The following is an 18,044-nucleotide window of genomic DNA, read 5'->3' on the forward strand; positions in this document are numbered from 1 at the left end:
TTTTACATTGAATAAATTAAACATTTTGAGCAATTTAAAAAAATATTCAAGAAACAAACAATTCAAAATTCATAAAGTCTATAAAACAAGTGTACTATAATATTATTATTAATCAGTTAAAGCAAAGGCCAGTACAGAAATATGCAAATGGGAAACACTTTATTGTCTCAAAAACATCACATAATATTTTTCTTTTCTTTTTTGTAAAATACAATGAGAACTAAAGAACCAGTTCCACTGGTTGGAGTTTTAGGAATGCTGAACAATAGCTTATCATGGCTAGTCCATTCTTTTAAACCCTCCGACACTTATGGTACAGGATGACGTTAATAATAATAATATTTTCAAGAAATCTTCCTGAGACAAATTAATAGACACACATTTGGGCATTTCCAATCATTTAAGTAAACAGTAACTTACAGTAACCTGACACAAAGTAAAAATTAATGAAAATTCAACTAAAAATTCCAAAATCACTTTTCCTTGTTACTTTGCTGTAGACAAAGTTGTGACAACAGCAGATTATCTGCCAAGTCTGCAGGAAAGTTAAGATAAAAATGTAAACATAGGCAAATTCAACAACTTGAGTAAACCAAGGTACGGTAGCAGCTGTACTACGTAGCCTGCAAACCTGAGGATAAGCAACAGCAGAGTGAAGATCGACTGCGAGTTCAGGAAATAATTTCAGTAAAACAAAGTTCCTATCAAAAAAACCTCAACACAAATAAGCTGTATTAACAAGGTACATTCAACAATGTACATTTAAATGTTTGAAAATAAACTACAAAAATAATTACCTCTAAGCAATACATGTAAAAAATGTTTGACCTCCAGCACAAAATCAAAAAGTGTCCACTAGTCTTCTGCTGCTGCTGTTCTAACATTTACCACTTGTAAACAACAAGTCACTTATTTCAGTATTCTCATTTACGTTATATATATATATATATATATTAGCGTCTATAAAGCAACAATAACCAACTTAGTAATTAATTCTGAGTTTAAAGCGATACCCCATCAAAAATCTTGTATTCAGAGGCCCTTTTACCATCTGTAGGCTATACACTGTTATATGAGTTATATGAGTCTGTGTTATGCAGGGCTTACAGAGGAACAGTGGACAAATGAATAATGCTACAGGAGGTGTTTCAATACTATCTTTTGGGTTTTTGATGCCTTTTCATATAAACTTGTCACTCCTCGTATCCAGTAATTGAAGCTTTGACAGTACACACTGAGCAGCCACTTTAAATTAAAACCCACTGCTAATACTGTGTAGTTCCCCATCGTGTCTCCAAAACAGCTCTGTCCCATCATTTGGAGGCTTGATCGACAGCTAAGGTCTTTTTCACGTCCCCCTGTTCAATTCTTTTCAGTTTTTGTTGTGTGGCAGGGCGCAGTGTCCTGCTGGGGGTGGTACATATCAAAGTAACACTCACATATGTGGCAGAACCCAATGTTTACCAGCATAACACTGCATTACAAAGAAATGGTCAATGTTATCACCTCACCTGCCTGTGATTTTAATGGTGTGGCTGATCAGTGAATGTTGTGTGTTTGGCACGTTAAGCTTAAGGGATGTGAGTGTAAGACACTAAAAATAGCCAAATCTTTTAAATAGTTTTGACTAATCAAAGTTTGTCTTGCAGGCTATGCTAGCTGTAATGGGCTAATAATTACCTCTTTTAACAACAGCTAGCTTAAAAGGTAGCATAACCCAAGCCATTTTTAGATTTTGCTGTTACAAAAAATATGAATGTTGTACAAAACACGATCACGATGTCCATGGTGCAAAGTGCCATTTTCAAATGGCAAATACTTATTTTTCCTGACACACACACACACACACACACACACACACACACACACACACACACACACACACACACACACACACACACACACACACACACACACACACACACACACACACACACAATAATACCAATGCAAAGAACAGCACCCTAAAGTTGAAAGTCCAACAACACCATATGTATCAATAAAGTTGCCTGGATTAAGCAGCTTTCTTTTTCTTCCGTCCTTTGCCATAGCCTCGCCCAAACCAGCCGCCCTGCACGGCTGTGGCTTCTTCCGCCTGCTCCCCAGGCTCAGGTGAGCAGTCCTCCTGCCCATTAGCGGGAGCTATGACCTCACGGGTGCAGCTGTCGACCTCCTCTGGCTGCAGAGGTGTGGCTAGACTGAAGATGGGGTCTTTCGCCCTGATGAGACAAAATGAGGGAAAGTGTGCTTAACGTCAAAAAGTTGTAAAGTTGTGTGTGTGTGTGTGAGGGAGAGAGTATTGACTGGGCATGAATAATCAGTTTGAAATTAGTGTCATACTCATTCCTAATAATTTACAGATGTTTTACTACCATCTCTGACAGCAAGAGGAGGCCTGCATGTTTGTCTATCTGAATTGCTAATTTTACACAAGTTATTGGGGGTTTTGTGTGTATATTAGGTGTAATTACATCATATGCTCCTCACCTGTCATAAGCAGGAATCTGAATGTTCAGCTCCTCCGTTAGGAGGCCCATGACATCATCACACTTGCCATGAATTTTCAGCACTGCCAGGTCGTCTTTTGGCGTCCACTGGAAGAAGACCACAGCGACATTATCATCCGCCAAACTGACACAGCGCCATTTGTATCTTATTCAAATTCTTTGGCATCATCACCTAAATATGAAATCAAAGTGTACCTGGAGGTTGACAATGTAGAGTTTGGGCCTTTTGCTCGCTGGTCTGTTCATGGCCCACAGACAAGCATATTTCTTCAGCACCTAGAAGAGCCAGAAACAGAGAGTGAAGATGCTACAAGAAAATGAGCCATCAAATACAATCAATCAATGTGTTTACATGATATTCACAAACAAGTCCCTGAAATCTCCATCTAACAAATCTTTTCAGGTTATCAAATGCAATTAAAAATACAGTCTGTGTAAGTACAATTAAATGAAGGATTGTAAATTTAATTGTAAACATTACAATCTATGATTGACCCTACCTTCAGACTGGAGCCTAAGCAGAGGATAACGTCTGCCATCTTGGCAGCCTCTGCAGCTCCCTTCCAGTTTAGAGGTTGCTCCAGGGTCCCACGTTCCCCGAAGTGCACTATGGTGTCCCTGAGTTCGCCGCTACAGTGGCTGCACCTGCGGCCTGTACCGTGACGGTGCAGCGACGTGCGCTCCGTCACGTCAAACAAACGCACGTACTCCCTGACCGGGGAACAGGATGTACACACCTGGGGACAGGATGAAAAACGCAGAATGTCAGGGTTACTTACTTTCTTTAGAAAACAGCTTCCCCAGGTATATAAAATAATTTTCCCTCATCCTCAGCTTGTGTCCCCTCCTTATAAAATGTGCACTTATGCAAAAATTAGAAAAGCAATTTAGACATGGGTGAAAGCTGGATCTGTTGTAGCAGGAGGGTTTTAGTCAGTTTGAACGTCAGCCTGAAGCTCAAAAGGAGTTTTAAACCAACAGCAGAGACCTGTTCACTGACCGGCTCACTGACGCACATCACCATACTTTCTGGAGCATGTTGGGTTGTTTTTAACAGCTGGTGTACACACAGCACACAAAGTCCCAGAAATGGATCTGACCCTATTTAGTTGATAGTGATCCATCAAAATAAAATAAAGTGGTGGACTTTTTCCATTTCAGAGTACTTAGAAAGAGGATGCTGTAGATAGCAGCTGTGTGTGAGTCAGTCACTGAATATGTGTGTGTCTCACCTCAATAAACATGTTCCCATGAAGCTCAGACAGAGCTTGTCTGGGTAGATCGCTACGCAAGTGAAGTCCATCACAGTTTTGAGATACAACATGCTTTACCTGTACAGACGAACACACAAAGTGTAGGTAAATACCAGTATGCATAAATAACAGTGGAACATCAAGTATGTGATACTTATTGAAGCCTTTCATACCAGGTTTTCTTTATGAAGCATCCTAATGCACATGTGCGTGAGGGTTGGCTCAGCTTTACTCAGGTCAGAAGAGCTGTTTGTAAAGAGCAACGAGAAGAATAAAAGCAGTTGGAGTTAAACTGGAAAGGAAATGAAGCTAAAATCACATGACGGCAAAGACAACATATCTCACCTGACTGTCCGTCCTTTCTGTAGCTGTGTCCACACCCCATTAGGGCCCCTGTAGTCTGGGATAGAAGCTGCCTGAAAGGAAAGACATCATCATCAGTACTGTGAAAGTTTAAAAACAAAATGAAAATGAAAGATTCAGAGATCGGCGTACCGTACTGATACCAGCTCCGGTGTAAACCACCAGGTGTTTTGCTTGTTTGACTGCCACAGCGAGCTGCCTGACTTTACTTTTCAGCTCTTCAGCATCATCAAACACCTGCAGAGAGAAGAGGAAAACCAAGATGTTTAATGTTGATGACCACTCACTTCTGTTGTTTCCAGGTTTGAACCTATTGTGAAGTCACCCAGTGGTTTGAGGACTCCTGTTCTAAAGCTTCACGTCTGGCATTATGATCATTTCCATTTTGTTTTGTTTTTTTTTAGCCAGAAGTGATGATATTTGGATGAGAGGGTGGAGTGCGTGAGATTAGACATTGCTACATCTACATCCTGTTTGGATCTGACTGAGAACCTGAGGACACAAAGTGATAGCGACTTGTCAATCACAAGATGGCCCTGCCTTAAACCATACTCTGCTTGTCTAATTTACTCTAAATCAACTTCAACTTCAATTTATTTAAAGTGCGTATCACCCAGAGAGTCTCTGTACACTTTACAAGTCAGTAAAACAGCAACATACAATATTACATGTAAAAATGCACACATTCATAAGCACTCATACACACAAATACACAGTTAAAAGAGTCAATGAGAGGACATGGTTGAGGTGAGTAATTAAAAACAAGGATCATACAGTGTATCCTTAACATTATTGAAAGTTAGAAAAATGAGTCAGTGATTTGAGTTCCCAGCTGGTGAAGTCAGGAGAGGTTGTAATGAACAGAAAATAGATTTGTTTTCAGTCCGGATTTGAAAATGTTAACAGAGCTTGCCTCCTGAATTGTAAAATAGGACTGCAATTTACAAAATTACCAGTGGAGTCACCACCTGCAGGCTATTAGAAAGAATGCAGGTTTAAGGCACTTTTGCCTTGGCTTCATATTCAAAACAGACTATAACCACAATTTATACTGTCTGTCTATGGTTGTATCGAGTAACATTCACTGCAGGGTCTTGTTGATCTTGTTGGTCTTGTCAGTAGACATTTTAGCCTGATAGTGGCAATAGAAGAAAGTCCACTCCAACAACAGGATTCATCCCCCGGGCACCTTTAAACTGCATGCCCTGTGTTACTTTTGTTTTGTACCTGGTTTTGTCTCGGCCTTGTTGTGGTCTGCTTGTTTTCTGTTTCCCCTTTGTTATGTTGTATTTTAGGAGGCCTTTTAATCACCTAAGCCAGGGGACTACAGGTGAAGAACAGCCTTTTGGCTAATTCTGGCATTCTTTACTCATAGATAAACATTTGTTCTATTAATAAGCTCTGAAAATAATATATTTATTATTTTGTTTAACCCACTGGTGCTCTACTTGGGTAAAATCTTGAATGCAAGACTTTCACTTGAAATGGAGTATATGTGTTGTACTTTTGGAAGTTTTCATTCCAACACTGCATGTAGACTTTACAGTCTATTACAGAGTCCTGCTGGAGTCCTGTCTGACTCTGTCACTGAACCAGAAACCATTTTCATTCCCCCCCTGACCAGTTAGCTTAAAGGCGAACAATAGCTTGACTGTCTCACCTCGTCCTGTTTCCTCTTGAGCACATTTCTGCGGACTTCTCTCTTGCAGAGCTCCTCCACAGTCTCTTTGTGCAGCAGTAACACCGCGGCCTCATCCTCCGACCGCTCAGCCTCCGGCTTCTTCAGGACCCGTCGCACCTTCATTTAACAGGACGACAGAAAACATCTCGTCAGGCTCACCGGCTGAGACACACTACATGCACAGTATACTGCTACTTTAGTCAGCTAGCTTGGTGCAGCTTGCTAGCTAGCTGGAAAAACAGGCTATTAATGTACTGTTGCCTCGTCTTACCAGTCTAAATATCTTCCTCTCGCTTTCTCGCTGCAGTATTTTGGTCTTCTGCAACGCTTTCCTCTCCAACCGTGAAGAAACACCGGTGTCTGCCTCCTCTGCCATCCCGTTTTAAATCAGCTGAGGGGTCGCTTTCTATTCAAAACACTGCTCACAGCACCACAGACCAACAACAGCCGGGGTGGAAGTTGTTTATATAAACATTAACGCAAACAGCCAGCAGCGCCCCCTGCTGCCGGGAGTCTGTACATGTCTTTAATGAGTCTCAGCTGTCACAAACCTCAGAGCAACTTTCAAGTGTTAAGAAACGTTTATTACCAAACATATACAAATAAATAACATAGAAAACAGGTCCAAAGTCATCGAGGATAAAATATTGTAAAGGTTTACATGTGTTTTGGCTGACATGTGATCTAAAAACTCTAGGAAAAATATTTAAGGCAACACTTGGGAGTAACACACTATTCAAGTATTTGCAGTAACACTAAGCTGGAGCTGGATATTAACATTTCTGTTCTAATACTAATGAGGTCAATATGTGCCAATACATCTGGAGATGGTCTGTTTTTTGGAGGCAATGAATTAGGCACATACATCTGAAGGAACTGAATAATTGAACATCGGAGCACCTTACAAAGCTGAGATTTAACATTGCACAGCTGGAAAAACACTGACAAATGAAAACAACTGAGATAATTACCTCAGTAGGAAGACAAATTTCACCATGCCATAGCAGCATAAGCACAGGTGCAATTAATAACGTTAATAATGGCTGCTTTCATGTACTGCTAGGCGTTTTAGTCAGCAGGTTCTGGTATTGTGCATGCTGACTATATGCATTTCAACTATATTTGCAACCCAAGCTGTAAACCTTTAGTAAAAGAATAATTTTGTTAATACAGTAATTCAGTAATTACTGTAAGAAAATGTGAAAACTATCATTTATTTTGCATATACTGTATATATCTTTGCTGCTTTCCTGTGATAATCATCTTGCAGGGTCTATCACATGACCCACAGGAACCACTGCTTACTGGAATTTCCAAATGGATTCAAGTCATAATTAGTATGATTCATCAAACCTGGGCCTTTCCTGCTATGACATGTCATAATGTCTGCTGTGAGTCTTACATTCAGCATTTTTCAGTTACAGTGCAGAGCTTTAAAGGTTCAGCTAAAGGATGTCAGTGTTTTTTTTGCCAACTCAACATGTGTCACACTAACATCTGCTACATTACTACACTGGAAATTGTCAAAACTACTCGAAGCTGAGCTGGTAAAGAATTTCTGCTACTGACAGAGCAGCTGTAGAGATGTCTTATCCCCTCCCACTACTATTGTACAGTGTAAAAAATGTACAGCAGACCAGATGTGAAGTACAATGATGTATTCAGGCATCACTTTGTGTCAAATCTGGATTTGGAAACTCTCAAATGATTAGTTATACAATATTCATGTAATCGCTAGAGGCCTTATTAGGAGTCCTCACTGGGGCCAATTAGGAAAGTGTCATCGGGGTCTAGAGGAGTAAGTGCTCTTGGGGACTCTCTGAGGATTTGCTCTGAACTGTCCTCGTTTGGTTTCCGGCGGCTGCTCGGCAGAGAATCTAGTGCTGTGTCCAGTCCTCGTCACAACTCCCCTGTGCCTTCCCGCTGCCTTTTTCTGGATCCTGGAGGGAAGAGAAGACAGGTTTAAAGTCACTGACAAAGGTACTGCTTGTGAAAAAAAACAAAGATATTCTTAGCTTGTGCTGCAAGATTTTCTATTCATCAATAAAAAAGCTGAAATGTGTTTTTTAAGCAGGCTGCAACTCTACAAGAACACCTGTGAAAAATGTGTGATCTGGAATTTATATTGTATGTAAAAGAATATATGAGAAAAACCCAACTAATAACTCCTGTGTTTTCAAAGGCTGGGTTTAAACCTTGTTGTGACTGTGGGGTCTGGATCACATGGTTATAGCAGTGTTTCCCACACATAGACTTAACCTGGGAGGGCCACCAAGTGTATTTGTACCCATTTAAGCATTTAAAAAAAAAAATCTGTGTGAGACAACGACACCATCCGCGACTGATTAACTATTGGACAATCTACCCTTTCTATACCCCTACCACCTACTAACATTCACACATGCTCTGCAGAGAACCAGAGAGAGAGAGAGATGTTCTCTGGTATTATGTCCCTCTTGTAAATGCAACCTGTCCTTAATTCAGGCACGCTTATGCTGCTGTTACGTGCAAGTTTGTTATTGCACCTGGTTGTCACGATGTCATTCGGTACCAAGTTGGTTACGATTGTTTTGATAGGCTACATCATGAATGACAAGTTACCTTCACATCTGGCTCACCTGCTTTTGTGAGGTGTGTTTTTTGTGCGACTTATGAAAATATACCGCTGATGAAGAAAGTCAACAGAGCAGACGCATACAGGAAGAGAGAAACACAAAGCCAAGGCAAGCTAGTGTGTGTGCATTAAGGTGGAAAAGTAAAGCAACCCTATGTTGGCAAACTTTTAAAGGGATTCTGAAATTGATAGTTGATTTTTGAGTCTCATCCTCTGGTTGTCAGATACCGACGCCTGATGATAACTTTTGTGATAAAGCATTGTCAACAGATGTGAGGCACTCGTTTGAGCTTCCAGCTGATGCACAGTGACTCCTCCATCCTGTACTGTGACTGTATTGGTATTAACTGTGTCCAAATACACATAAAACACTGAAACACTCAAAGAAAACAGAAAGCAGGAAAAGTCCAAACTCACATCATTCCTCTCTTCCTCTCCAGTGATTTCTGTGTTGCAGCTGACAGAGAAGTCTTTCCTCTCGGATGGCCTGTCTGCCCACTCTGAACAAGCAAAAACATGTATGTACAGAGTAAATTAGTCTTCACACCACCCTCATGTATCAATAGAAAGGAAGTATACATAGAAACAGTGTAGAATCTATATTTTAGTCCATTATGTCTACTTAATAATCACAGGAAAAATAACAAAACCATGTTATTATCCTCCAGACTAACCACGAAGCAGTATTTAATGTCATTGCCCTGAAAGAATAGACCGTACTTAAAGCATAACAGTACTTTGAATTTGAATATTTGGAATTGGATCAGAACTGCTGTAATTAAATGCTAGCATTCCTGTGTAGTGTACTATGGCTGTGATGCAAGTGTTTTCTACAGTTAGAAATCAACACCTCTGATGTATGTGTTGTTTTCCAGCTCTTACAGAGATTCTGCAAAGGTTACCTGTCGTCTGAGTTCTCTCTCCCGGGCCAGCTCTCTGTCCCAGCTGATCAGCTGCATCCTTTCTCTGGCTGACAGGCTGAAGAATATGTCGTAGACCTCGTAATGTGCAGCGCGCAGCTGGAGAGGGGAACGATTACAGAGCAGACGATGGCTTGAACAATTGCGTATAATCACAGTATCTGTTGTGGTAACTGCTAATGGAGGGAATAATTGCACAGTTGGCAGTATAGAGGAGAAGAGGAGAGAGGTTAACAGATGTTTACGACGTGTGTTGTCCTTAATACCTGCAGAGTGACTCTCTCCTGCAAGAAAAGGTCCTGTCTGCTACAAAACTCTCCTCTGCTGGGGCTCTGCTGCTGGAGGGCCTGCAGGAAGTGCTGTGTGTCCTACATGTCCAAACACACACACACACACACACACACACACACACACACACACACACACACACACACACACACAGCTGTAATATGTATATAAACAGCTTTTGAAATAAGAACTGCTAGAGACAGACGTGACACTGCTGTTTTCACTCACCCTGATGGTGCGCACCAGCTGCGCCACTCTCTCTGTCTTCAGCAGTCTGCGAGTCAGAAAACCTTTGACGGCTGCTAACAGCAGGGGGCGGTAGCACTCTGACAGTGGGCTGGGGGGCTGAGGAAGAGGAGGAAGAAGGGAGTGATGAGAGGGGTGAATAATGAGGACCAGAGGGGAAGACAGAGGAGAATGCTAATTCCATCAATGACAACCAATTAATTTCCCGCGCAGATTCTCAAGGTCTTTTGGTTGGCATCTGTTTAGCGCATCAACGCAAGTGGACTCGCAGCTCATCATTATAATAGAGAATAATAAGCAGAATAATAAGCAGCTGATGTGCTGTCACTCACTTGTTGATTCTAAAGCTGTTGCACTAAAGGGACGTGTTTGTTGAACAACTACAGTCTATCTGAGGCTGAGCTGCTCTACTGGATGCATATTAGAGAGCAACAACAGATGATAGGGGTATGGATTAAGACATCAGAGGGGAAGTGTCTGTTTCACCTGTGTGTGTCAGCTAACTGGTGATGCATAAAAATCTTGTGGCTACAAGGAGAAGCAGGACAAGCGTTCTCGCATCACTGACATTAGCGAACAAATGTGATGGTAATACCTGAGAGAGGGTAGAAAAGGTCATTGTGTCCCCAAGACGTGAGCCTGACATGGAGCAAGGGAAGGACATGCTCTGGAGGAGATGGTAACGCTCTGCCAACGCCTGAGAGACAGAGAGAGAGACACACATAAGGATGGAGGGAAGGGATAAGAGAAGTGCATGTGTGTGTGTGTGTGTGTGTGTGCAGGCACGCATGCATTTGGGAGCAGGCAAGGTTGGAAAATATTGAATTGGAAAGGACAGCAAATGAGGCAGGAGGAAGAAATTAATTGAGGGTAGAGAGGAAGAGACAGGAGGGGAGAGATGGGGCACAGAGGCAAGAAGGATGAGATGAAGAGAGGGAGCAGAGGAGAAGGAGGAGGAGGAGGAGGAGGAAGAAGGGATGACGGGGAAGATGAGACAGGCGAGACAGAGAAAATTAATACGGCCAGAGAGTAAAAACGACGTTGGAGGAGGTATGAGACAAAACAAAAAGAGGGATAGGAGGAGAGAGGGGGAAAAAAGAGGAGAAGGAGAAGGGACCATTAGCGGTGGCACTCGGTGGGACGATCTGGCACTTAACCACAGACGCTCATGAATTAAACAAATTATCCTTTCCTTTTCTGTGTCAATTCCCTCGGTCCCCTCCTCCCTCAACCAGAGAGTCCAGCCAGCTCGCTCTCTCATCACATCGCAAATGATGGAAGGACAGAGGGGAGTCGACGAGAAGTCCTTTTATTAAACAGCTTATGTTAATTATATTGTTGTTAAGGATACATAAATTAAACAGAGACTGTGATTAATAGGGGAAGGACACCGGCCAAGAACAAATACAGACACAAGCTGAAGAAACAAGAACTGGCTGCCAGAGAACAGCAGGCGTCCTTGAAGTCTTGCATGTGCGCTCGCACACACACACACACACACACACACACACACAAAAATGGGCAACCATGCCAGCCTGCCTCTTAGGGATGTAATGAAACATTTATAGTAGAATCCCTGAGTGTGTTTTTTTTACTGGGGAGAATGTGAAGGTCTCATGTAATGAGCAGATGTCTGTAGTCTGCCTACGACCCAGGTCTCCTGAAGCACACTCTAACAGGTAAGGCGACAACATGTGTGCATGTGTGTGTGTGTGTGTCTGTGGAACAGAGCCAGAGCCTTTCAAAGGTCTGCTTCTAGTTTCAAAAGGACATCTAGGGTCAGCGTTATATCACAGCTTTGTGACACTTGAAGCCTCTTCTCATTTCAAAAAGATGGAAACATTAATAGTTCATGTCTCGCAGGTGACTTTGGGTGGAGTCCAACCTTGGTAGAGTGAATTACGGTTGCTGTACAGGAATTACGCAGTGCTAGATCTGCACAGCAATATGTGATGCAATTTAATGTAAGAAGCGGACCAATGGGAAGGAGGAGATATCAATATGACTGTTTTTGAACCATATTTTGATATATATACTGTATAACACATATCTGATGGTGTTAGTGTTTTAGAAACATGTAATTTCAGGTTTTCTTTCTTTGCTTGTGGTTTCTTTATTGCTGATTGGACACTCAGAGAAGGGGACACTTTCAAATGAAAAGTCAAGAGAAACTTGGGGGAGGTTATAACTGGTGATATTATATTTTCTTACTGTCATTAAATCCCATGGGGTTTCCCTGTAGTTTAGGGAATAAGACTTTAAGACTTCAACTTTGACTGTGGACCTTTGTTTTATCTGTCTCTCCCTCATTTTCAGTCAGCTCTCTTGGCACAGCCTCAGCTACACAGCTGTGAACTTCTTTATTAACAAAGGCTTAATAACTTCCTACAACAGCTCCACAAAAAGTGTATTTGTTGGGACTATCTTCAGGGTTTCTGCTGTGTTCATCAAATTAAATCCAAGACAGTTCACTATCTTTTTTTTTTTACAGTCATACTGGTCAAAGACTGACAGAATAACCAGGAGAGACAAGTTTGTGAAATAATCAACATCTATATCACATTTTTGGAAGGACTTCCAAGATGTATTTAAACTGAATGGGACAATGTCGGAACAGGGTAAGCTACCAATTCCAGTGCTACTGGTGACGTAGAGAGGAGGGAGGGGACTGCTAACTGGAAATTGGAAAGGAAGTTAGCTAAAACGACAACGACGCTTTGAACAGCTTTAACAAAAAATCCTTGCAATTTTGTGCTGTTTGGCTGATAAAAACAGTGAGTTTCATTTTGTTTTATTGCCCTTTTTATGGTGAACTACGCACACATTTTTGTGTAATATAAAACAGATACCGACTTTGTAAATATGAATGATGTACAAAGATTAAGTTGGCTATTTACATATGAAACATTTATACCAGTTAGACCGGGAGAAACAGGGGAGACGAGTAAAATATAGCTCTTTAGAAAGATAAATGGTTTATTTGTAAAAGTTCTTTTCACTGTAGTTGATTGGAAATGTGAGATTTCAAATGCGTTTTTGCTGCAAAAATTAGGAAGATGATATAAGCTTTGTATTGTGATAATGTCTTGTAATCCCATATGGGATAGGCCAGATATTGAAATGACACAGATTTAACTATAACTCATGTTATTGTCTACAGCAATCAAGAAAAACATTCAAGACCAGATGAAATTCAAGACCTTCTACTCTCTAGGGCCATTCTTGAGGGAAAATTAATTCAATGCTTCATCAAGACCTGCAGATTCCCTGATTGATTTTCAGCCAAATATTTAGTTCACTTTAAGCAATCTTGGCAAGAAGACTGTGTGTGTGGGATTGACTAGTTTTTGGACAAGAATGGAGGTCTATCACTCAATCCTATATCAGCTAAATTAGCTACACCAGGCTTTGGCCACACCGGCAATTCTTGTTAGGAGGCTCAGAGGATTTCGGTCTTGAGCGGTTCTAGAGTTTAAAAAAAATGTGATTAATGGAGTCTGTTTATTCTTGCTGCACGTTGGCCTTGTGACAAAAGAGAAAGGGCGACATGTTTGATGTCAACCAGTTATGAGTCATATTCAAAATGTCCTTCTGCCAGTCTGTCTTGTAAGCTGCTACATGCTACAGTACAACATGTTCAACATACATTTGCACAGAGCCTAAAGACATTAACATAACACACGTATTATAAGATAAAAAAGCAGACTTCTTTTGTTTAGTTTCAGATCTGTCATCTTAACAACATTTAATTATTTATCCAATTATACGATCAACTTATTCCCATTGCCTCACCTGTAGTAGTTCTTCCTGTTGTCTCCTGTGCTCCTCTTGTAGGGCTCTAACCTGAGCAGCGTGGGCCTGTTTCAGTTGTTCCTGCTTGTCTTTTTGACCGCAATGGCCTTCCTGCCATCGCACTGCAGCTAAAGGCAGTAAATATGACAATGTGTGGTCACATAATGTATGAATACAGCTGCTGCAGACAAAATCTGGACTAATACAAAAACCCCTAACCCTGTCCCTGTGGTTGAGAGATGTATCTTTCCCTTCTTACCTCTAGGAGTGCTGGAGTTGGGTCTGACCACAAAGCTTGCTCCTCTGCTGACATCTGCACTCTTTTCCTGCATCTCCTCTGTGACATGCATGAGCAGTCTCCTCTTGACCTTGGATTCCCCATCATGGCTTTCACCCCCACTGTCTGGGGTCAGATGTTTCGAGCTCAAGTCGGACCCCGATCCTTCAAGAAACCACAGGCCTGACGGTGCGTCAACATCATACGATTGGTTGAGAGATGGCAGGTGGGTAGAGTCGGGACCTTCTACTGCTGTTTCATTCCTCCTTTCCACTGGGTAGTTACTGGTGTCCGAGAGCACTGAGACGTTAGGTGGAGCTGTGGTTTCAGATGGATCATTTCTGAATACACTGGGAATTCGTAGCCGCTGTGCTACAGAGAGGATACATTTAGCTGGAGGCTGCTGCTTTCTACAGCTGCCATGCTGTCCGTAACTCTTTGTAAGTCCTTCATTATGTGTCCCTTTTTCTTTTGCTCTCTCTGTTGCTAAGGATTTGACTAGCCTGAGCTCACTTAAGTTAACTGCCTCAGTTCCTTTCAGGTGCACTATGTGAGGAACATCGTCCGTGTCACTGATGCTTGGTTCAGGTCCTGTATCTTCATGCATGTTCTTGATATTGTCTAATGATTGTCTTCTCTCATTGCTATCATCATCACATTCACTCTGACGAAGCTGCACATGTTCATTTTTAATCTGCTCGCAGTGATTGATGCCTTCAAAGTTGAACTCATTTTGCGTGTTACTCCCAGTTTGGCTTTGATTCCCTAATTTTTCTGTCAGCGTGGACTCCAGATCCAAGATCAACACTTTCAGACCAGACAGGTTGGACTCAAGCTGATCTATGTGCTGTGAACTCCTGGCTGGAACTCTTGTTACATCACCTTCAACCATGAGATTCACAGTGGAAAAGACTGTTGTGTGACTGTTTTGAATTTCCTGGTTAACCTGTTCATTCAAACTAGTATTGACTGAAACTTTCCGGTTTGAGGTCTCGGCCCCATCAGCAGCTTCTCCATCTTGGATACTGCCTTTGCTTTTGCAGCAAACAGGACTCCGACAGAAATTAGGGGCTGGGATAGTGTGAAATTTTCCTACTCCTCTATGAAAAGCTGTGGGATAAGTGGTCAAGTAAAAAGCTTCCTGAATATGAGAAGTTTCTGTCGGCATTGTGGGCTGTTGCTGTGGAAAGGTGCTGATTTGTTTAGGCTCTGTTATGACCTCTTGTGAATTGTTCAGCCTATTATTTTTGAAGGTTGTTTCCTCCTTAACATTAGCAATTTCCTTAGTATTGTCATCTCCTGTTAAATGTGTCCTTTCAGATTCAAAGTTCTCCTTTTTCCCAAAAAGCTCACTCTCTTTGATCCTCTCACTCTCCCAGGATTTCTTTGGTGAGGTTTCCACTGATTGGATAAAAGTGCCTTTCCTCTCTTTAGTTTTCTTTCCCTCTGTAGTCACGGTGCCCTTGTAAGAGAACTCGTCATTCTCCTTATCAGAGAGGCTCCACTCCTCTGTCCTTGCTCTTGCCTGTTCTTGGGTCCTCTCTTGGATTTTAGTGTTTTTGGCTTGGTTCCTAAGCATCCGCTGGCGCCGCCGGTACTCCTGAGATTTCTTCAGCAGGGCCTGCAGACTAAGATGATAAGGCTCCTCAGATGGCTCTGCTTCATCTACATGGTTGTCTGCTGGTTCTGTTTCTGTGGGATCGAGCTGAATATGCAGTTCTGCCGTTGGACAGTGATGAGTGCTCAATATGTGTGATAACTCTGGACTGTCTGAAAGGCCACTGTTTTCTGATGAAGAGACCGGGACCTCAATGTTCAAACTGTGATCTTTGTCAGTGTCAGGCACTGTAGTAACAGAAAGGTTATCATCACCCACTGTGCTGTCCACATGACTGCTTTCAGATTTCTCTACCGGTGAATGGTCACATATGATTGAATCCTCCTGGAGTGAAGAACAAGAAATGTCTTCTACGACTATAAAATCAGTACAAAAGGATGATTCCAGTCCACTCCTCTCCAATTCCTCTCCATCTATGGGAGGATGGCTGATAATATCTGGCATCTTGGCAATTGTGTCTGAGGTGTTGCGGAGGAAAAAGCCACCCGAATTATAAGCTCCCTCTGAGGAGCCAAAGCCACGGCTCTCTCTCCCTGCATCGATCCCTCCAGAGACACTGGTGATGTTTTCAACATTCTCGTAGGTCACATAACCTGAGGATACTGACTGGTGGCTCGCACCATGAAGGAAACCTGGCTGTGACCCCTGTTGGCTGTAATGTTTGTCAAAAAGGCTTCCTTCCTGAGGTGTTACATTAGAAGCAAAAAAGGCACTATATGTGGTTGATGTCAATGGAGGAAGAGAAACACCATCCTCTTCTTTCTTTTCAGGCGGTGGTGAGAGCAAAAGACTCTCCTTTGTTCCCATGGAATAACTGTTCTGCAACACTGATCCACCGCTGCTGTTCTGGGAATATGAAGACTTTGTGTTGATATCTGACTCTTGAAGCAGCTCCTCCAGTGTTGGCGTATTCCTTAGCTGCAAATCATAAGAGGAAACAGCAACAAAAATGAAGAGAGATCACAAAAAAGAGAGTTTACACATTTGATCAAAACCAAGTGGGGCATAAGAAACATTACATAAAAGGAAATAATGTCTGACAATGACTTTTTTCATTCAAAGTTCAAGTTTGAATAGGACTAAGCAATCTATGCAGTAATGCAGAAATGCAAACACAGGAATATCTTAATCTTGCCAAGAATGTAGCTGACAATTCAGGACCTATATTACCTGCACACTTTGTAGGATAGTTTGCACGTAGGCCATTCTTGCATCGTCCTTCAGCTTTCTGTGGACAGCAGCTTTCTGAGCTGCCTCTCTGTGTCGCTGCATCTCCTCTCTCTGCTCCCCTGAGAGCTGTTATCAACAGAAAACACACATGGCATGTCATGCAAGTTTAACAACAGGGTTGGCACTCAATGATTAGTTTCATCATTGATTATTATGTTTTTTGGCTCGTTTGGTCTATAAAATGTCCATCACATATTCACAGAGCCCCGGGGGACTTCAAATTATATTATTTCTTTGTATAAAAAACAGTCAGAAACACAATAACGTTATACTTAATTTCCAGATACATAAACAGGACAAAGCAGCAAACCAAACAACTGAGAAGCAGGAATAATCTGCGGCATTTTTGCTGTCGACTGATTAATTGATTCTGATCTAATCCACAAAAACTACTAGGTAGGCAACACCATGACACCATGGGACAGCTTTAAACAACAAAGTGGTACATTCTTCACTAATGTTGGCTTCGATTTAAAAAAAACCAACTCATGTGACAGTTTTAAAGAAACATCATAAAACTGAGCTCTTACCAGGGGAGGAAGAATGGGTTGTCCATAGAAGCGGATGAGAGAGGATGAAGGTGAAGGTTTGTTGTGCTCCTCTTCACTCTTCCTCAGATAGGAGAGACGATGCTGTACAAACTTGTCGTAGTCCTCCATCAAGTTGCATCAGGATACGGTAGGTAGTAACGTCTGATAGTTTGAGGACTGACTTACGTTAATATGTTGATGTTATCTTGTTGTTTTGCTAGCTGCTGGGCTGTGATCCTAGCTAACTAGCTAACGTTAGCTAGCTCAGCAGCACTTATTGGTATGCTTAGCTACCGGTAAAGTTAATAACTATTATTGTGAGACGTAAGAGAAACAACAATAGAGCAGCCCTGCAGTGATACGTCGGATAAAACAGCGATACGGTTACGTGTAGCGAGCAACCAAACAAAAACTCTCCATCAGGATGGATCAGTGTTTACATTTTTACCCGCCTCTCCTCCCGGAGAAACAAACGGTGACAGTTTGGAAACCGTCGAGACGCTCCGAACACCCGGAGTGGAGTCACAGCACGGACACGGACGAGCCGAATTAAACAACGAATATTTCACCAATTTAAATCACAAAACATGACTTGAATTCACATAGAATCACTTTACATTAACTAAATGAATTAAACCCCCTCCTCTTTGTCAATGGTAACATAACCACGACGCTTTTATCGATAATTATTACAAAGGCGTCCAGCTCCATGTTTTCACAGGATC

General features: G+C 41.8%; 2 protein-coding genes and 1 long non-coding RNA gene across 3 annotated transcripts in view; 1 reads left to right on the forward strand and 2 right to left on the reverse strand.

The window, feature by feature from the left end:
• Nucleotides 1-142: 142 nt before the first annotated feature.
• sirt7 (sirtuin 7) lies at nucleotides 143-6,240 on the reverse strand. Its single transcript, XM_084368344.1, has 10 exons — nucleotides 6,076-6,240; nucleotides 5,784-5,921; nucleotides 4,256-4,360; nucleotides 4,106-4,176; nucleotides 3,934-4,006; nucleotides 3,740-3,838; nucleotides 3,008-3,244; nucleotides 2,703-2,783; nucleotides 2,488-2,594; nucleotides 143-2,219 (listed from the first exon to the last, which is right to left on the reverse strand). The coding sequence occupies exons 1-10, from the start codon at nucleotides 6,178-6,180 to the stop codon at nucleotides 2,015-2,017; spliced, it is 1,221 nt and encodes a 406-aa protein (XP_084224470.1). The 5' UTR covers nucleotides 6,181-6,240; the 3' UTR covers nucleotides 143-2,014.
• A 1,207-nt stretch (nucleotides 6,241-7,447) lies between these two features.
• On the reverse strand, nucleotides 7,448-17,982 carry cp110 (centriolar coiled-coil protein 110). Its single transcript, XM_084363521.1, has 10 exons — nucleotides 17,320-17,982; nucleotides 16,730-16,855; nucleotides 13,924-16,477; nucleotides 13,665-13,792; nucleotides 10,468-10,569; nucleotides 9,855-9,971; nucleotides 9,605-9,706; nucleotides 9,321-9,437; nucleotides 8,836-8,918; nucleotides 7,448-7,744 (listed from the first exon to the last, which is right to left on the reverse strand). The coding sequence occupies exons 1-10, from the start codon at nucleotides 17,446-17,448 to the stop codon at nucleotides 7,585-7,587; spliced, it is 3,618 nt and encodes a 1,205-aa protein (XP_084219647.1). The 5' UTR covers nucleotides 17,449-17,982; the 3' UTR covers nucleotides 7,448-7,584.
• Nucleotides 17,381-18,044, forward strand: part of LOC311263488 — a 30,056-nt gene continuing 29,392 nt past the window's right edge. The window contains exon 1 of the long non-coding RNA XR_014623358.1: nucleotides 17,381-17,467. This is a non-coding gene — a long non-coding RNA (uncharacterized lncRNA). The remainder of the gene's footprint in view (nucleotides 17,468-18,044) is intronic.

Source organism: Pagrus pagrus, assembly GCF_965226575.1.
Source record: "Pagrus pagrus genome assembly, chromosome: 2".
NCBI lineage: Eukaryota > Metazoa > Chordata > Actinopteri > Spariformes > Sparidae > Pagrus > Pagrus pagrus.

What these genes read in the sequence shown, in the direction of transcription:
- sirt7 (XM_084368344.1), bottom strand. Translation starts at nt 6,180, where the DNA reads ATGGCAGAGGAGGCAGACACCGGTGTTTCTTCACGGTTGGAGAGGAAA. An exon ending in TCAAGAGGAAACAGGACGAG is followed by an intron (nt 4,361 to 5,783) that starts GTGAGACAGTCA and finishes TTCTCTCTGCAG; the next exon opens with GTGTTTGATGATGCTGAAGA. An exon ending in CCGGAGCTGGTATCAGTACG is followed by an intron (nt 4,177 to 4,255) that starts GTACGCCGATCT and finishes CTTTCCTTTCAG; the next exon opens with GCAGCTTCTATCCCAGACTA.
- cp110 (XM_084363521.1), bottom strand. Translation starts at nt 17,448, where the DNA reads ATGGAGGACTACGACAAGTTTGTACAGCATCGTCTCTCCTATCTGAGG. An exon ending in AGGAGAGAGTCACTCTGCAG is followed by an intron (nt 9,438 to 9,604) that starts GTATTAAGGACA and finishes TCCCCTCTCCAG; the next exon opens with CTGCGCGCTGCACATTACGA. An exon ending in AGAGAGAACTCAGACGACAG is followed by an intron (nt 8,919 to 9,320) that starts GTAACCTTTGCA and finishes TTGCTTGTTCAG; the next exon opens with AGTGGGCAGACAGGCCATCC.